This window comes from Linepithema humile, chromosome 7 (genome assembly GCF_040581485.1).
Source record: "Linepithema humile isolate Giens D197 chromosome 7, Lhum_UNIL_v1.0, whole genome shotgun sequence".
Classification (NCBI taxonomy): Eukaryota; Metazoa; Arthropoda; class Insecta; order Hymenoptera; family Formicidae; genus Linepithema; species Linepithema humile.
The window spans coordinates 17777725-17798070 of NC_090134.1; the positions used below are offsets into that span (position 1 = coordinate 17777725).

A 20346-nucleotide genomic window follows, 5' to 3' on the forward strand; every position below is an offset into this window, starting at 1 on the left:
TTTTGTTCCAATCTCGATCTATAGAATCACGGGAGTTAATAGAAACGATAATTAACTTTTATATCCAGATGCGCGAATACGCGTTTACGGGGAAATATATTTCGCCGGCGTTGTTTTCCCGGAGATAAGTGAAAATTTACCGCGTCGGAAACATTTTTCGTGCCGCGGCGGTGCGAAAAATCCGTGCGTCCTCCTCTCCTCCCGCCCGGCGCTCGTCGAAAAAGGGCGAGGATTAGTAGCCGCGGGACATTTTGCGGAGGTCGTCTATCTGATCATCCTCAAAAACGGATCTCTCCGCCTCGGGGATGCGCGTCCTCGCCTGTACGCCGCGAGGGGTCAGTTCCGTGCGAGCGGAAAGGGGCGAGGGGAAAGTGGTAGGGGTCGGTTTGTGCAACGTGTGTGATTACGTTGGCAATTACCCCCGGAGACTCAGATCGAGGCGGCCACCCCTCCCTTCCGCGCCTTCGCCCCGTCGACCTCGCCCGACGGCGGAAGGGTTGTAACTCGTTATTAGCGAGGAACGGCAGCGGCGGAGGGAGAGGTGATTACAGCCCCCGAAGTAGATTCTCCGACGATGATAAACGCGAGTCTGCAGATCCGATCGCGGGCCCGACCCGTTTTCTCTTTTTTTCTCTCTCTTTCTCTTCTCTCCTCGCACTTGCCGCGTTTCTCTCTTTCCGCCACCATCTCCATCGCTTTTTGTACACCGCTCCTCTCGACACGCTTCCGCGCTCTTCTCTCGCTCTCGCTTCCCGTTTGGCAATCTTGATTAGCGATCTAAGAAATTCTGAAAGTAATAGACCGGGCCTATCTTTTCCTGTTCTCACGTCTTTTTCCGCTAAAACGTTTTTCTGATAAATATCAGCGTGCGATAGCGCAATAGAGGAGATTCAATTAGATCGCGAGAAAAGATAATCTAAATATTTTCGATCCGACATTTGGCATTGAACTTTACACGCCGAGCGTGAAAGCTGGACTATAGATCAACAAATCCACGTGAAGGACGTATTATGAATTCACGAGACATTGATGGAGTGTATTGCGTAAACGATTGTGTGGCAAAGAATAACATTTGTGATTCCAGCGCGTTTTAGCATCTTGAATTATTAAACCAGTTTCTAAAAGTATAAAGGAAAGTATGCTATTTTTATACCGCGGTATTACTTCGCAAAAGCCACGTGTTTACATCTGTTCGTCGGGCATCCATCTCTCGATTCCACGCTCGTTAGTGGGTTTAACGGTAACGATGAAAGATTTTGATACGTGAAGGAGGGAAATCCGGGAGCCAAATGAATCAGAGGTCGGCTCGCAAGCGAAAGACGAGAGCAAGAGGGTCAATAAGAAAGGAGAGTTCTCGAGGATCAATTGGGCAGACAGAGAAAGAGAGAAAGAGAGGAGAAGGATGAGGGGGAGGGAGGAGGAGGAGGAGGAGGAGAGAGAGTAGATCACTCGAGCGGATTCTTTCATATACCATCCAAGTCCGAGTCCCGTCGAGAACGCGCCATAGAAAAGCCCTGAAGAGCCCTCTAAAAATGACTGCGCCCCTCCCCCGCGCGCGCAAGGTATTAGGTCGACGTTGGACGGCGGTGTGCGGTGACTGCAGCAGCACGCTGCGCCCGGTACAGCGACGGTAGCCGTACGCGTGGAACGAAAAGATAACGCAATTTATTTCAGGCTTTATTCATCCTCTCTTCTCCTTCTCTCGCTCGCGCCGTACGGTCCGGCCGAAGCAGTGAAAATTCTCCGCGCTTTCTTTTTATTACTCTGTCTCTCTCTCTCTCTCTCTTCTTTTTTCGTTTTCTGCCACCCGTTCCGCCCGGTCTTTATCTGCACCACTACCGTCTCTGACGTCGATAACGCTTGTCGACGAGAGTATTTTAATGTGCGCGCGGCGCGCCGTTTATATGAGACTTTATCGCGAACGATGGGCTTCGAAGTCGCTTTGAGCGCGAAACAAAATCGACGGCGGATAATCTTTCGGTAATATTTTTCGCATAAACGTATGAAATGGGAATTGTCCCGCGAGGACTAGAAATAGCTTTCTTCTCCAACCAATTAATACTAAGCAAAAATCAATATCACGTATCTCTATTTTATATCGGTATCTGTGGAAGTCGGGAGTAATGTGTCTGTCAAGTGCAATCGAGCTGTACCGCTATGCGAAAACGCCCAGAATAAACAATCGAATCGAGCATTAAACGCAATGGACCCAATCGAAACGCTTATTATTGTTGAGGTCGGCCCGTGACTGTTGCAGTATCGAACAGCGAACTGAGAGAGCTGTCAACCGTGCGGCGGCGGTCACGCTATAATTCGCTTTTCGACCAATCTCCATTTTATACTGCCGCCCCGCGCGCCCCTCCCTCACCCCAAGCCGGCATTACGAATGCCAACACCATTTTACGCGACTCAACTTTGACATTGTCGTCTATACTTGTAACAAACGTCGCTCCAATCCAAATATTTTACCCCGATGGGTTAGAACCATTTTTCGTATTTTACCTCGTGTACGCAATTTTCAACAGGATATTTAAATACGAAATTTAACTTGCGCAGCGGTATGGCCGTTCATATATTGACCCCTTTTGTGAATTATTTCAATCTCAATTTATCACATGAAAAACGGTCGAATGACATGTCATTCAAAATCGATTTCGGCTTCGAAAATAGGATGTGTACCCGAGTTTTTTTATACCTAATAAAAGTGGAATATTGGATCTTTCATACGTGTGCCGGGAACGAATGGTGGAAATGTTTTCTAAAAGTGGACTACTCGATTACGCGATAGTCGTGTGTTATAGATAACCGACCTCTTTTTCGGCACGGCTGCTTCGGAGTGGCGCATTATGGCCCTGTGCAACTTTTGACCAATTTGCAAAAAAGATGTGTAACTGAGTTTTTTATACCTAATAAAAGTGGAATATATTACATCTTTCGTGCATGTGTCGAAAGTGAATAATGGAAATGCTTTCTAAAATTGGGCTACATGATTACGCGATAGTCGCGCGATAGATATCCGACCTCTTTTTTTTGGAAAGGCTGCTTCGGAGTGGCGCATTATGACTCTGTGCAACTTGACCAATTATAGGAAGAGGATATCGTGCTACCAATTAAGCAAGTTCATAGTTCGCCGTGAGGAACTATCAAGGAGCTCATGTTCGTACTAACTAAGAATCGCGGCGGGGGCGACGGGAGCGGAGTGAGATCAGAATGATGTTTCCACTTCGTGCTTCTGATACGTGACCCACGGGGTAAACTTGATCCAAATCTGGTACAACTGCGCGATGGCGATGCATTAACCTAATGAGTCTTTAACTAAATTGAACTGTCACACTAATAGAACTGTTTACAGAATTTAGCGCGATTACTTGTCGTCGCAACCGTCGAATTTCGTTCTCATTAATGGATTATTCAGTTCTTCATTAATATTTAATTCGCACGAAAAATTAGTGCAGCGCAATTTTAAATTGACGAACATCGGATCAAGGTGTTATTTATTAACCGAAACGCTTTTTCGATCCTGGCGGGCCTATTATCTCGATTAAAATATGCGATAATCAAATTCCGCGAGGTAAACGATCGTAAGTATGACGGTGCGAGCGGATACGATAAATAGGAGGACAGCAAAGGAGAAAGATAGAGATAGGCGCACGGGAAGAGGGTTGATTAATGAGAAGGGCGTGACGTAGCGGTGCGCCGCGCACCAGCCACGCGCGTTGCCCCATTTCATCTCCGCTTTCACCCTCTCTTACGTCGCTCTTTTTGGATTCTCTTTTTGCTCCCTTTTCTTTTTCTCCCTCTGCTTCGTCATACCTATGTTACACTTACTTTGTCAACGGCGCCCCTCCCCCAATCTCCTTCCGTTTCTCCTCTCTCCTTCGCACGCCGTTCCGCCTAGCGCCAGCTGATATTTCTATTTCAACCTTCGTTGCTTTTGCGAATTTTCACGTTACTACACTTTCCCGCAATTACGTTCCGCGACGTTGCCTTTCTCATACCTTTCCCTCTGATTCCTTCGTCGCAAACGATTTCGTCGAATTTCTCCGCAACCAGTTCGTCGGTTTATTAGACAAAAAGTCGGAAAGCAGCGGGTTATTATCAAGACCGATGCCGCAAAATCATTGCCCCTGCATCTCTTCAACGGGCACTCCGTTCGCATTTTGAGAACTGTTTCTCCGGTTGGCTGCCCTCGCTTTCCATTTAATCCGCACCCTTCCGTCTCCGCCAGCCAGAGCCATAATCGAGGCAAAATACGGACCCGCACGCACCTGGCAACCTTCGATCAGAACTCGTGGCGCGAGGGTGAAGCGAAATCGTAATTCCGATCGTCGTCATAGTTACGCGAAGCGGCTCGACTCTTGCACGTGTCCCGTAAAATAAAGACCCCGGTCTTTCGGTACTCTTTAATGTTTTGCCGGCGATATTACAGCGTGGAAAAAATGATAACCGAGAAGAATGATTTCGATCGCGTAACACAATATTCCTAAATGTTGTTTCTCGCTCCGAATCATCGAAGCTGCAATTCCGCGACTGTTCTTGCGAATTCGATTAACGGTACAAACGATAAGTATCGGTCGCGCGCTATAATCGATACTCCCGGGAGTCCAGAAAGTTTGCACAATGCCCGGCAGCGTTTGCGCGCGCGCGCGCGCGAGGACTTTCGGTTTTGAGAAGAGTGTATTGTCGTGTCGAGGTCCGGCGAATCCGCAAGCGGAGTAGACGAGTTCCAAACATGTCAATTCTGTCAAGAGCCGCGGCCGAGGTGGTCGAGTATGTGCGCATACACACGCCCCGGGTTTGACCCTCCTCGCCTGAATCAACTCCTGACAGACACGAAGGATAGAAGACGCGTTTCGCACCGGATAAAAGGTCCTCGAAACGCGTCAGCAGGTCCTATCCCACGCGATGATCGCGCCTTGACCGAAGAGCGATAGCGAATCGAGACCCCAGAGACATTCGATCTCTCCTCCCTCCCTCCGCCCCCCGCTGCTTCTCTTTCTCTCTCTCTCTCTTCCTATATCGTATTACCTTGCACTGAATTTCGTTGCGATCTGCAACTCTCACGATCGGAAACAGGATTGATTCGGTTTGCCGGCGCGTTTCGAAAAGTGAATAATCTTGGACGAAAGTACATTTACTCTTTCATTACTCAAAGAAGACGTGCGTTAAAAATGACTCGCTTAATTCGCGACGGTTTATACGAATTAGTCTCGAAAGAGTCGCAATGTATCTCTTACTGTTATTATAACCGGGCAATTTGTTAATCTCAAACAAAAGTTCTCGACATAATACGTTTCTTTGCATATTATCCGCAAATCTATTTGATTGCTCACACCGCCATGCACCGTGCAGAATGTATCTCATTTTTCAAAGTCAGTGCGGTGCGCAGCGAGATGGATTGTGGTAAGCTAAAAAGGGCGCTTTTGCAATTGAAATTACCGCGGTGGAGAATATTTTCGCTATCCGCCGCGGGTACGGCGTGGCACCTTGCCCCAGGGCTCAAGGGATTAAAATAATAATAACGTTGGAAATTGGACACGGCCCGCGCGGCTGCGGCGGCGGCGGTGGCGGTACCCTCGTAATCTTTGGCGGCCATATGCCGGTGTCAGCTGGAACGAAGCCAGACGAATGTAAAAAAATGATCGCACGCCTAATCTACCATTGTGCGGGTCGAGTTGGGGCCCGCGCACCGGCCTAACTTTATTCAATTGCAACTGGCTCTCTTTATGGTTTCGTATATCCGCGTGCGCGCGACAGAGAGAAAGAGAGATGGAAAATATTCGTTCCGCACGTGTCCTAGCGATTCGTTCGGTTGCCGATAAGACGCGTCGTATAAATCCGTCGTAAAGATCAGCTGTGAACGCGGAGGATGCATTGTGTGGCTTCGTATTAACATTGATCTCGTCGAAAATTGCGCGCGACGAGCTAGAATCTACGGCGCGGATTCTCCGAAAATAACCACCGGCTTTTTACGACGCTGGTCGGAGTATGCTGTCAGCTCACGATTTTTATCGTCGCGACCCCGACTTTCTCGCGCGAACACGAGCGTGTACTATGTGCACATGCGGGTTTACTAAACATCGACTAAAATTGATGCCAAGTCCTATGTGTGAAGGAGCGAAAACGATCTCAAAAGCCATTTCAGCGAAAGTAATAAAAATTCCTAAAAATCCCCGGTCGCTCGCACCCAACCACACTGATTCTCACCGTCCTCGTCTACCACGTCCAATGGCGATTCAATTCAGCGTGGCATTGTTCCACGACTCATAATCTCGCTCCTCCATTGCCGCGATTTACATTCGAGCATCGACGCGGTGCGCTTTCTTCTTTATGCGCTCTCGAATTTTAAATCTCGGTGTGTTCGTGAAATGCTGCGAATTTCAGATACCATCGAAACGAGTAACTTATACATTTGAGGATTACCGAAAAATATTCAAGATAAAATACTTCTGTAAACTATGTAAAATATTTTTACGATCCTTTAATCTTCGATAAATATTATTATGTATTTTAGCTCTTGTGTCAAATTAGGATTGAATGCTACATATGTAACTCGGATATGAAGAGGATTGATTAAAAATTTTTAATAGTGGCGCGTGTCTTCTGACTGTGTATTAAAAGAAAAAAAAATTAGAATCCGTTGATGAGATATGGAGAAAAATAACGTCACAGGATGTACCTAACGAGTTTTTCCAGAAAGTCGGATTATTTATTGCTTGAATCGAAGCCGGATGTACTGCAAATAGCGATTAAAGGCTTTAAGGGAAAATGCATTTAGATGCAAAAACATGTACACAAGACCACGGAATTGGAGCATGACACGAACGTACACAGCGAGGATTTAAAGAGCGAATCGTCCTCTCGTTACATATTGAGATCCATAAAGTCGGTAGGATTTAAATACGGTTCTGACGATAGAACTCGGCTAAAAATGTCCGATATTCTAAATTTACCTATGGAATGAACGTCGAATATGAAACGATGTTTATTCTCAGTTGCCGAATAATTTCTAGCTTCTCGTTTAGTTTGATGAGCAGCTTAGTTACTGACTTTTATTTTCATGAGGCGTTCATAAGCGATTCTTGTGCGTATATACGCCGGGTATATAATCATAAAAGATAGCCCCGGATTACCATTTGGTTCTGGAATCAACGGAACGGAGCGTAATTTATACGTTTATACGCCTATATGTCTGCGATGACAATGGTTTCTGCTTCCGCGACCCTCCATTTTTATGGCCCTTCTTTTTTTTTATCAGATATAATGGCCGCGATAGCAAGATTCGTAACGATTCCGGATCCGCTGATACCCTTGGCGTGCTTAATTAAGAAATACTGTAAAGGTATTAAGGCCACTGCCGGAACCACCGAATTCAAATGGATGGTTTCCGCAACTAGGGTCGTTAAGGCGTTATCACGCACCGTTAACAACCCCGATTAGCGATTGTATCGTCGAGTTCAGCGCACGTTCTTACGAGGAGTGCGTTGCAAGTAATTTGCGATAAGTAGGTGTGTTTGCGCACAGTGTACACGGCGCGGACGTCTTTTAATGGCGGTAAATTACACGATGGTAAATATTTGCTCGGAGAACTCGAGCCGCGGCGCCATATGTTTCTCCGGCGCATCAATATTGAACGATTAATTATTTATATTATACACGTATCGTATAATTAATTAAGCAAATATTGGCACGCAATGCACAATTGAAAACAATGTAACAATTATCAAATAATAATGAAACGGCGAAATTATAAAATTGTAGAGGCTCTTAATTGCGCCCGCCTCATTTAATCAGGTGCAGTGACGATGGTTCGTGTAAATTACACTCGTCGACAAAACGAATTGCGTACAGTCTTACAAAATGGTTTTGCTGAATGAACGCAAAAGTGAATATATGAGACACATTATTACCACAATCCAGAACGTATTTGCTTTGCACTTCGCACGCTTAATAAATAACGTCGTGGCGAAGGGAAACGAGTCTCGCACTGTATAAATAGAACCTACATCGCGACGACGTTTACTCCATTAACAATTGCGCGCCGTGGCGCGGCCAATTTTATCGCCGGCCAAAAATAGAAGGCGCCCGCGATTGGCAAGACGCAACAGTTATATTAGCCCGAATTCAACGAGTGACAAGTGCAGCTGTCGTCTTCCGCACGCATACGGTTTTATTACGGCGATACGACCGGAATAACTATCGCGCGTAATGCGTTCGCTCGTCGAGCACGTTGCATTTCGGGAATCGGCGTGGAGGGGGGAATCGTGTTGTCACGAATGAATGTAAATTTCGAAACCCCTCGAGAAACGCAGTCTAGCCGTGGTCTATCAGTGCCGATCTAACGAGAGCTATACGGTGGCGCATCGGTTTTGAATAAGTCTGACATTAGAGGGACCGCGCGGCGTAACGGCGGTCGGTCGTTTCGCGAGAGATAAAGCGAGAGATCGCGTTTTTGCATCCGCTCACGCTCGCGGCGACGAGAAGGGTTGGTTAGCACTGGATATACGGAGGAGAGAGGCGGACAGGAAAGGGTCTGGGAAGAGGGATGGCGGTGGGGCGGGGAAGAGGGATGCGGAAGAAGAGTAGCTCTGTTCCAGAGTGGGAACCCCTTTCATTCGACGTCAGCCCCTCCTGATACCGTATAAAATATAGTATTGTTCGCGCTCTGTTAGTCCAGAGTGGGACGAGTATATTTAGAAAGGGGCGGCTTTCTTTCATATGTTAAGCAGATCAGTGTCGATGAGATAGAGCGAAGGAGAGGAAGAAGCGAGGATGGCGAGAGATAGGGCCGCCCACCGCTTTTTCCCGCTGGCGTTTCTACAGTAGTGGATTTGTGAATTTTATACGCTGCAGTCTGACGTATGAGCGATAACCGTAAATGATAATCGACTTGACTTAATGTCCTTAAGCGCTACGGAATCCAACACGCTCGCTCGGAAGTACGTTATGTGTGTGTGACTTTCGTTTTTCTTTCGCCGCACTTTTAAAGAGGCAAATTATACGGCGAGATTTTCATGCAGCTTTGCGAGACTTGCGAAAAGAGTTAAACGCTTTCTTTGTTCCTGAATTTGCCTCGAAGCACGAACTCGCGTTTGCACCGGAGACAATTGCGAAAGTTCTTCGCCGCGCGCGGCCGCTTCGCGCGCTCGCTAATATTAACTCGCGGCTTCCGCGCGCAAGTTGATCTTCGGCGTTTTCGCGGCGCGGATTTCCGCGGAATCCGCGCTGGCCGATGGAACGAAAATGTCGAGCGCGCGTTACGTGCCGTGTAATTCCGACGAGTTTACGATAGAGATAAGTCAGAGTTGACTTTAGCCGGATTACCGGCGGGGTCGGCGAGCGGACGGGCGGGCGAGCCGGCGGTGCGGGTGGCGCCTTACTATCCGAGCGTTATTATAAAAGTCATAATGAAAATCTAACGATCCACCGAGCGCGCGGCGCGGCCGCGTTTCCGCGGCACGGAAAATGAATTTCGCCGCGCTATACGACGTCGCGTTTAATCCCCTTATTTACTTTTGCTTTCAGAACACGTGCGCGAATTCAGCTGTGGGATGCTGTACTACAGGACGCTCTATCTGGACAGTAAGAGGGACGCCCTATACGTCGGAGCTATGTAAGTAGAACTTTTTCCCAGCTCCGTAATAAAATGTCACGCCGTGAAAATCCCCGGGAAAAGTTGCGACGTTCCCTCATCAAAGCCCGAGGACAGAGGTATTACATCAGCGGGCGCGCGACGCTGCGTACGCATGTACGTGCCACGCTGTGGATTTTTACGATTGCCGTGATTAAAATTCTACGGCGTGCGCGAAGCGCGAGATCGTGCCGTTTGATTGAATTTTCCGATGTCATCGAATAATCGGATAATTCGAACTTTGAGGGATTACTCGTTACACATGATATCGGCTTTCGGTGTAATAATTATCATCGTATAGGCGATACGGGATGCCCCCCGATGTTTCACGGAAGCGATTGAAAACATTTGAAACGTTTGCATTATGATAATTGGGATGAGAGTAATTAATTATTTAAACTCGCAATTATTAGTATTTTTATATATTTACTATTTTTCTTTCCTGTTATTGTTTATGAACACCGCGAATTTATTTACTTCACCTGCCTTTGCTTTATAGAGGATGATCAGAATCCTCTCTAAATGTTTCACTTTGCAGGAAGGCAATTTACTCAGAACCTTTGAGCTACGAAGGAAAACAGCAAGGAAGGCAAACATATAATATAAATCGAAACTGACGATGTCGGCAATTATGGCTGTTAAAGAAATGAAAAATATCATGTCAACAGAGATCAGAATTAATGAATTTGCTATTTCATGCTTGAAACTTACCAACTCTACGCATTACGCTTGAAAATACTTATTGCGAAAAATAACATATATGTAATATAAGTTTTCGTAAATTAAAACAACAAGCACTCGATTCTAAATTGCTAGCATTGCTATCGGTTCTTTCTTTTTCTTTGCAAATCTATATATTTTTCATGCCGAACTGTTATCATACCTTTTTTTCTTATTTTTCCTTTCTCGTGTTCTTATTTTTTCTTCCTTTCTCAGATCTCTCTTATGGCCGTAATTAAAAGTTCCACAAAGAGTTTCTTGCCGTGGGCAGTCGTAATAAGTCGTTAAATCGATCGCCTCTTCGCTGTTCACACGAGTATCGGGTTATTGTTTCTGTGATGATGCCTCGACGGGAGTAAGAGCTAAAGGGTCGATCTACTCCGCTCCCCGCAACCGGTACAGATTGCGAGAGGGACGTCGCATCATTACCAGCGGAGTATTATTTCTTGATTCGGCTCCAGCTACTACCCTTGGCGACCATCCGCTAACGCTCGCCCCATTCTCCGTTTCTCTTTTGTGCTGCCTCCCCGCTCTTAATTTGGTAAATGCCAGCAAAATGCTACGAAGCCCCGGTAATGGAGACGCGCAGCGGGGATGGTCCTCCAATGCTCGCGGATACGGAGAAATCCCGAGGCAGACAGAAACGATGCTTGTTTAATCCCTTTGTGAGGATCGTCTTACGAAGTTCTCTTACAATTCCGGTCCCGAACGCGCGAGTGTGTTTTCGTCACGAGACGAGACATTTCATTGACTTCGCTTCTGCTTGAAAATTTGATAATGTTACAGATATCAGTTATATATTTACAGGATATTGCATAAAACTTTTATTGCGAAGTAACTTGACATATGATATGCAAAATATACGATTTTTCGCTAATGATGAAAATGATAAACCGATAACACAAATGTAATCTGAATGTAAAGAAATCAAATTAAAGGAGATATAAATCATGTTTCTCTATGCGGCGGGAAAGTAAAAAATGACGGGCGCATAAAAGATTCCGCTTTTGAAATAACTCTGCCCTTCCTTTTCTCTCTCTCTCTCTCTCTCTCTCTCTCTCTTTCGTCTCTGCGACGGGATGAGCTCGCCATATGGGGCGACAAAAGGAAAAGCACAGTTACGATAAATTGCATTTCCCAAGGAAAGCGGCTACTTGGACTTTAACGTTTCCTGTTTCCTGGCTTGGTTCCACGTACTTGCGTCTCGGCCGTGTCGTATATACACAGCGTATCTACCTACAAAACTACAATATCGAACAGGATTTCGATAAGAATCTCGCATAAAAGAAAATCGCTTCGGCGTTTCTTTCCCCGACGGTGAAGGACGATTAAACTTCATGATCTTCGGGCGTAATTTTTAAGTGTATTTAAGGCATTTGGTTTTTCGTATGTCGATCCACTCGCGTTACCCTGCGTCGAATCGCATCCCTTTTCGCGCTTGTACCATTCTTCGCGATATCCTTTTTATCATGCGCGACGATCGATACACGCGCGAGCATCGTTCCTCGTTAATTAGAAAGGTGATAGCCATTAATTGTAGTTTGAGAATCGGCACCCGCGTTGCGGTTCGCTCCGCAATTAAGGCACGCTAATTGAACGCTTCCAATTATCAAGCCGGCGGCGGCCGGCGGCGAGGGTCGTACGAAAAAAATATAGCTCGCTTATATCCGCGCCCGCCGGCGTCTGTCGTGCGTCTAGCGAAACGAGATAAAAATTCGTCGATCATATTTTCGCGTCGTTCGGGCGCGCCTGCTTTTTTTTTTTCCTCGTCGGACTCCTATTGTGCGCGCGACAATTCGGTCGAAAAAGCGACTGCGACGGGATTAACACGTCGCAGCCAGTCGCGATCGGTTTTCCTCCTAATTGTCTCTCCCGCTAACCGTTCCCGGAAACGCGCGACGGCGGGAGAGATTTCACCTTCGCAACGGTTACTGAAACAACCGGGAAAAGCTCGAGATAGCGCGGCCAAGTGAGTTACAGTCGCAAACGTTTGCGAGCGGTGAAAACGGCCAACGGGCTTGCGGCGTTGTAGAGCCAACTGTGGTAATTGAGCTTTCTCCCGAATGTTTTCCGACGATGTTAGCACTTCGGATGTCGTATATCGATTTGGCGGATTACTCGTCGGTGTACGTTGAAATTGTATAGAAAGAATTAAGTTGAAAATGCGCTAAATCGCGGGCATTTCATTCGTAATATTTTCGCCCTCCCCGCTTCCATATCGCACCGCGCTTACGATCGCTATTTCCCGTCACTGTTATTTCGTGAAAAGAGACGTATTATAATGTCGAGAGAGATCTGCATTGCGGTTTATTGAAATGCGGACGTAGCTGTATCACGTCGTGTATCTTCTCGTTGATTTATATCGGGAATTATTAAAATCGTTCCATTATGTTAACTCACCTCTCTCGCGGATATACATCTCTTTCCCGAAGGCGTCGTGGTAAATAGCACCGCTGCAAACGGCCCTGGCCCTTGTCATGTATTCCCCCAGACCCAGAATCCGCGGGACGGCAGCGAGGGGTGGATCTCGACGCGCTGGATAATGCATCCCGGGTCAGAGCTGTCCGTCACGCTCAGCCACAAATTCAGACAACGATGCTTTTCGGATTTCGCCCGGCATTCGTCAGGCTCCTTTTCGCCCACGTTGAAAATATCCGTATTGCGCCAGCAAAACCCAATGTGTGCGCGCGCGCGCGCGCGCGAAACATAACGACGGTGTGGTGGCTGTTGTTTCAAACTGCAACCTATTTTAGACCGGAAAGCGGGACAGCGTGTATATGGTCATGCTTGTTGTTTAGAATTTTCAGCGGTACATGGTATAAAATCTTAATTAAGTCTTTGTCCTTATTTGCGTAATTAGCAATAAAATTTGTTGAAATTTCTTGCACGGTACAAGCCGTCTTTAGTAGTTTAAGAAATTGCTGTACGACCTGCGCAAACTGCTCGAGATTTTAATTAAACTTTCCCTCGGCGGCCCTTAAGGCGATGTAAAATGTTAAATTGAACCGAATTCTTTTCGCAATTCTCGAGTAACACTTTCTTTATTTTAGAAAATGTTCTATTTCTCGCGGAATCGTGTCAATGAGATCTTAATGAAATTTTTTTTGCTTTTCCTCGGCGGTTTCCAACACAAAAGTAATTTCTCAGTTTGATTACGCACGTTTTACCAATCGAATTTCAAAGCGACTGAGCGATGACTCCGCAGGAACTCCCTTTACCTTCCGGGTTTCCTCCCCCCGTTCTCCCCCCACTACAAATTACTTTCCTACGAATTTTTTCTTTCGATGGCATGAGCGACGTGCCAGCACGTAGACGATACCCTCCCCCCCCCTGCGTTTCCTTTCCACCTGCTGAACCCTCTAAAAGTTCACCGGGACGAAAGTTCAACGCGGGTAGATTCCAAAGTACGGATTTGTTTTTCCACGTTGGTATTTACTTTTTCACGGCGCGATGCACGGAATGAATGAAAAAGGAGAGGCGCTGAGGGATAGGTCTTCCTGCCTCGTTCTTCTCTTTTCTTTTTTTCTTCCTCTCCTTTTTTTTTTAACGTTCCGCGCGCGCATTCCGTCTGACTGCGTATTTCTATTGAAAGGCGATGATGAATGGCTATTGGGATAAAGTTATGCGGCGCGCCGGCGTTAATGTTGCGAAACATTTGAAAACTGGGTAAATTCGATTTACGATCGGCGGCGCCCGGCGGCGCGTATACCTTTCACGTATGATCGAACGTAGCACCTCAGATTGCCGCGCGGTTGGTCGCCGTGAGATTTATAGGAAAATCCTCGTGCAGTACTGTTCTCTCCGTGCGCTGTATTGATCGAAATGCATGAAATATATCATTTGTACGTCGAAATGTCAAATCAATGCTGCATGATTAATTCATACTTCTGGTTGCATTGATTTCAACATGAAAACTTTCACGATGCGGCGCACGATTATATACTCGTAGTTTGTTTCGTTCGTCAACTTCGTTGAGTACACGACGTGAATCGACGGCTTTTCGTGGAATGAAATCCCAATGAAAGCGAGCGGCGGTATGAAAACGACGTGACTTTGGCCACCGTCGAACAAAGAAAGGACAACGGTAGAATTCGGTCAGAGAAAGAGAGAGAGAGAGAGAGAGAAAGAGAAGGGCACCTCACCCCATTTTACCCTCCAGACTCCTTTTCCAACCCTCATAGAAATTCCGTGCCGTTTGCAAGCGCCAGCCATGGCGGAGAGGAGTCCGTAAGCAAAGCGCCGCGGCGCACTACACAACCATACATAACCGCGCGGCGAGATAAGGTAGGGTCGAGTCACGGAGAGTAATGCATCTCGCAGACGTTGGGAATGAAAATTTACCCCTCGACCCTTTCGTCTATCGCGAACCACGCTTAATTCGACCGTTACGCTAACACGAAACCTTCCTCTTCTGCTTTCAGGGACAAGATCTTCAGGCTAAATCTCAGCAATATCAGTCACTCCAACTGCGAGGTGAGTTGTCCAACCTTTTGTACATTCTCCGGTCCCTACCGGCGCATTTAGCGCTGAATGCGGTAGCACGGGCCATTTTATGTTTACATCGAGTTCACGTCAGACAAGCGAGATTGGACGCCCGCATTTAGCTCTAAATACGTGAACGTGAACCCTTTAGCGTGATAAGGCGAAAAATAACAACGTAGAACTGTAACGGTGCGCGTAATTTTTAATTACGCGATAAAATGTTTACCTTAGTATATTAATATCTAAGGTATATTGATATATCTAAGGTATATCAGAAAAAGAAAAGATATCCGAGTATCTCTAAAATAATCCGAAATGTTACAAAGTGTAAATATAAAAATCTTAATACAAATATATCCTGAAGAAGTTTGATATTAACTCCTCGCGCAGACTTTGTGTAAATAATTCGTTGGTCAGTAAATCTCAGATAAGATTTAGTCTGCCGTGCTGTCTTTTTCTGTATCCTCGTATCGATTAGCATCGAACGTCACGTAATGTTTGGTGTCCGTTGGATGGAGGGATGAGAAAGAGGGGCGATAAAACCAGGGCCCCGATCGTAACTTGGAAAGCAGGCGCTCCGCCACTCGTCCCCATAAAACTGTCAATCATGCATAGCCGAGCGAAACGACATCGACGTCGTTCGGACAGCTGACGCGTATCTACCGGGCAGACTAAGCGACCCATTGTAGACGGAACGAGTCGCACGATGATTTTTTCACGCGCTCCCTCACTCGGTGTGAATGTGCGCGGAGAGTCTGATTTAAAAGCTCGCAAAGTGCATTTACGTATCACACAAGTGCCCGAGGAATGAACAATCGTGGGTGCCTTTTGATTATACAGACGTGACGAATGTTTCACCATCTCTCAAATCGATAATCTTTAGTTTGTTGTTTTTAAACAATGGTTTTTCACTTTTTTTTGCGTGTACAGATATTTCTTAACAAATACGATGCGTTCTTTCGCGAAAATTAAATCGAAATTGCTAGATCGAAATCTTGTCTCCGATGCTTTTGTATTAGAAACAACGGCCAATTGCCAGACGCTCATTCGACTTGGCTGGAGAAAGAAAATTACTTTTTAACCCTTACCGGTTGCGACAAGGTGCGCCAAGTCGCCTCCATCTACTGGCGACTGCCTATCTCACTTATTCAGCTGATTTCGACCGGAACGCAATCCGATCGTCGGCGTTGTTCGTCGATTTGTTCTCTTCGGAGGGACAACGAACACCCCGCGGCTCGATTGGAAAATCGTCGAGCTTTTCCTTACGAGTTTTTCCCATCTGTTCCGATCTCCGCGCTCTCTCTCTCTCTCTCTCTCTCTCTCTCTCGACCTACAGCCTCCGGCAAGAAGTCTGGCGCTTCGACAGTAGAAACTTCCACGTGTTGTCAGTTTGAAAGAGTCGATGATTATGGATTTTTTTTCTGGAAAAAAAATGAAAAATCTTATGTAGTATATCGAAACACTTTGAGCGACGAATGTATAATATGTACGCAACGGAACGTTTTATTAGACAGAAATTTGTTCTTAATAATTTTGAATATAATTCCTTTTCATATTATTTAAAAAAAATGATTCTTATTCTATTCTTATTCTACTATAAAAAAATGTCAACGACGAAAAAATAATTTCTCGGACAGATCGACAGGCAACAAAAAACGACGGTCTGCTATGATGAGGGGTAGAAACGACGATTCGAAAATGCAATTATATTCGTATCGTTGGACCCACCACCTGTCGCGAGGATGAAAAACCGCCCCGAACAGGAGAGGGAACGCGAGTATTTGCCCCGCCCTCGTCCTGTCGTCCCCGTCGCTGGACTCCATGCCAGATGCGACGATTGTGGCGGCGCTGAAACTAATTTTAACGTGGATGACAATGCGGTCACTGGACACACAGAAAGCGGGCATGCGAAAACGTCGAAGCATGGCAGATAGTTACTTCCTCGCCTCCGGGCGTTTCGCCGGGTCGCTCGTGATCATTAAATAGGTACACGGAGGCGAATTGATGTGCACGCGCGAATTATTCGGTGCGGACGGACCGTTCTAGCCAAGTTATCCCAGAGTGTTTACCGCGGTGAGTGGTACAGAGTTCGCACGAATGTAGCTTATGTTGGGCACGTTGGGTTTCCGCGGGCAACTTGCTCGAAAATATGCCAACGATAGCGACAAACTTGTTTCCGCGCACGAGCTACGAAATTCAGGGAAAACGATGAAACAACGCGAAATAATTCTAATAGTCGGTTTCGCCAACACAACAAAACACACATACACATTATCTCGATAGCGTTAAACAATTTCGTATGAGAATGAAAAACAATTATACAAGAATGTATTACGAAAATTTATCTAACTAAGAGACTCTGCTAGTTTTATTTTCAGCAACTTTCACCGATTGATTTTCGTAATTTCGCGCTACGTGGATTCTTGGCTTTCGGGTTCGGTTACAAGTTACAATGAAATTGCGGGGTTGGTGCGCTGCCATCACCGTAGAGTTCGATTCCATTGAGAATTAACGGGGACGGAATTTCGATTTTGCTCGCAGCGATGTGGCCGTGAAACGGTCACGGCGGGCCCGAGAGCAGGCCGCAGAAACCGCCCCCTCTTCTTTGTCCCCTCTGCCAAGTCTCTGGAGCATTTCGGTCTGCGGGGGATGTTGGCGTAGGGTGAACTGGAAAGCGAGAGAGATACGTGGACGCGAGCTGAAGGAAGCGTAAGAAAGAATATCGCGCGCGAGATGATACAATTTTGCATTTTACATACATGCATGATGATCCGTCCGGCTGCCAGAAGCGGGAACGATCGCTCTGGACGCTGCAAGGGAAATACAATGTCGAGTGAAGTCGGATCGACGTTAGCGATATATATCTTGAGCTCTGAGTGGGTGTGTTAAAAAAAGGGAAACGTGAAAGGAAACGTGACAAAAGTGGAAAATATGGTAAAGTGGTTGTTTAAATTTCGAGCACATAAATGTGATGAATATGACAGGCCGTCTAAATTTTCAATATTTACGGTAAATTTCCTTGACGTCATAGCGATCAATCTTACATATTGCTGCGAACACGCTGCAAATTTGCTCACAGTTTATTCTTGATACATCTTTTTTTCGTAAAATTTCCATTTCAATGATAATACGAAGCTAACTGTATTCACACAAATAACGGAAAAAAACGGCATAAAAATAGAAGCGAGGCTGACATTTGTCAAGATTTAAGATGTACATTTAAAACGACGCATTTTCGCGAGAGCGAAAGTGAGAATAGATATTCGAGTACATTTTCGGCAGACGGCTCGATCTCGATAACGTCGGTACAACCCTACCCTTCGCCCGAGACAATGTCCCATGCTAATCCTACCTCTGTTACAATTTCATAAGGGGAAGAAACGTTTCGAGTTCGTGTGTCCGCCCTGAGGGACCGCACGCGTTCCAGGCGAGTTATAGTACGTGGCCGGAATAGACGACCGGAGTTGGCTTCGGGCTCAGATATTCTACAAAAGAACGGTGATGCTGGAAGAATACAGCGCAAAACAAGTTACACATCAAACCCGCGATCCTGGCGTTTTACGAACGACAAGTAAAACAGATCGATATAATTAATACGTTTATCACGCGTTTTTGAGTGACAAAATTTACGACTTCGAGTGTTTAGATTGTTGTTATTTTTGTAAAGGGGCCTTTGTCGTTCGATATTGTAGTTTTTATACGGGAGAGATATCGAGTACGTTCAAAACTATTCGACTGATCCAGATACGCTTTAGAAAATAAAAAGAAAAAATATCGGTTCTCGCAAAAATATTTTTTTTCATAGCGAAAAGTTGCGAGAAAATAACTTTTTTCCGAACAAATCTATATTCGATGGAAAAAGATATAGGTAGCATCAATCGCTTAGCGATTTCGATCTAAAATCGGAAAACCAGGTAATTTCGCTTCCAACGGGATGCGCCCGGCGCGATCTTTGTATCTTTATCATCGTCTTCGAGGACGTGCATCGAACGATAAGACCAGCCTCGCCCGAGTTTGACTTTTTTTTTTCTCCTGCGCGTTACTTCTTCGTCGAGGCACTCAGGTTCGCGCGGTTCACGAAGGACGGTGAGTCTTACGGCTTGTACGTACGGAGCGGAGTTACGATAAGGCGAAATCGTCTGATCGATTCCGGAGGACGGCGGTACGATCGAGTCGGCGCGAAAAAGAAGTCGTCCATCGTTGCTGATCGCGTAACGAATTCCGACGTTGGATGCTCAGCCGAGACGAGCCCGGCCGCGCCGTGAATAAAGCATGCGGCAGTCGATAGTCGAAGCGGCGGGAGGAAGAGCGGGAAGCGTCTACGCGCGCGAGTAGGATGGTAAAAGGAGAGTAAAAGTCAAACGCGGACCCTCGCGCCGGGAAAATCGGAATCTATAAACCACCGCTACGTCCAATAAAGCAACGTCCAATTCGAGACGAGCGGGAATCCGGCGTTCCGCCGACGATCCGATCACCCCCCATCCGATTGCAACGATACCTATTCGATACCGACAGAGTCGGCGTGCACGAAAATCATTCGGCAGCCGGACGATTGGCCGGAACCCGACGGACGCGCCGAAACGCTTTTACGTCTACTTGCCATCACTCGAGTATTAAGGAATCGTTCGCGGGATTTACACGGCTGTAAAATCGCGAATAAGAGAGGGGATACTTGAAATTCCGAAGCGAAACGCGAAGATGTACACGTGGCCGATGTAGGCGAGCGCGTGACGGCGCGCACGCACGGCAGTAAACAATTCCGCCGACATCCGAAATACAAACGGCCGCCCCTCCCGTGTTGCTTCTAAATGACGATATTAAATATACATTTAACGCCGAGCCACTACGTGTGTACGGTAACTTGCTGCCTTGCTGTCTTCCACGGGAATATCCACCCCGAAACTTCTCTCGCGTCTGCCTTTTCTTATCCGGCCCTCTCAACTAGGGACGGACGGACGTTCTCGCCTTTTACGACGCGGAGTTTATTGCGACAATGAATTCGGTATAAGACTGTAGCCGGAATTTCAGTTTGACAAGTCCCTCCCATCCCTCACAAACGCTGTAGGTGGGTTGTCTTAAGATCTGCGCGGTATATCACGGTGAATATGAATTTTGAAATACTTTTAATAAGAGATGAGTAATCTCCGTGTCGTAAATACTAGAATATTACAAGAGTACGAAATATATCTTCTCTCTTGTGAAACGAAATGTTCGATAATGTATGTGTAAATCGGTAATTATATAGAGACTTTATTTATGTTATTTTTGTCATAAATATTTTAAGATCTTGTTTTTCGTGATATATAAATACTTCGGTTGAACGATACTTTTTATTATTTACATATTATTTTCTGACGCTTCATACACGCGAGACCTGCGTCACGCTCCTCCGTTCAGGGCCATCGAAAGCCGATTATCGCGTACGAGAGCGGTTCTTGGGAAGTACATAAATAGTACGCGCCGTATACACATCGTAACGTTATCGACAAGCTGGTAAAATTGCATTATGCGCC

At 46.1% G+C, this 20346-nt stretch overlaps 2 protein-coding genes across 22 annotated transcripts in view; one reads left to right on the forward strand and one right to left on the reverse strand.

Annotated features, from left to right (window-relative positions):
- The window catches only part of Sema2a (Semaphorin 2a), a 314626-nt gene that overhangs the window by 272001 nt on the left and 22279 nt on the right, over positions 1 to 20346 (forward strand). For all 15 annotated transcript variants that reach the window (XM_067359175.1, XM_067359184.1, XM_067359179.1 and 12 more), the window contains 2 exons: positions 9526 to 9613; positions 14773 to 14824. In XM_067359175.1, the coding sequence (XP_067215276.1) occupies positions 9526 to 9613; positions 14773 to 14824 (140 nt within the window). The remainder of the gene's footprint in view (positions 1 to 9525; positions 9614 to 14772; positions 14825 to 20346) is intronic.
- Positions 1 to 20346, reverse strand: part of LOC105670031 (uncharacterized) — a 210128-nt gene that overhangs the window by 75962 nt on the left and 113820 nt on the right. For 2 of the 7 annotated variants that reach the window (XR_010891224.1, XR_001100362.2), the window contains exon 4: positions 15922 to 16254. The exons of 3 other annotated variants lie outside the window; for them this stretch is intronic. The gene's annotated coding sequence lies outside the window, so the exon portion shown is untranslated. 2 more of the 7 variants (XR_001100361.2, XR_001100360.2) reach the window with 2 other exon arrangements.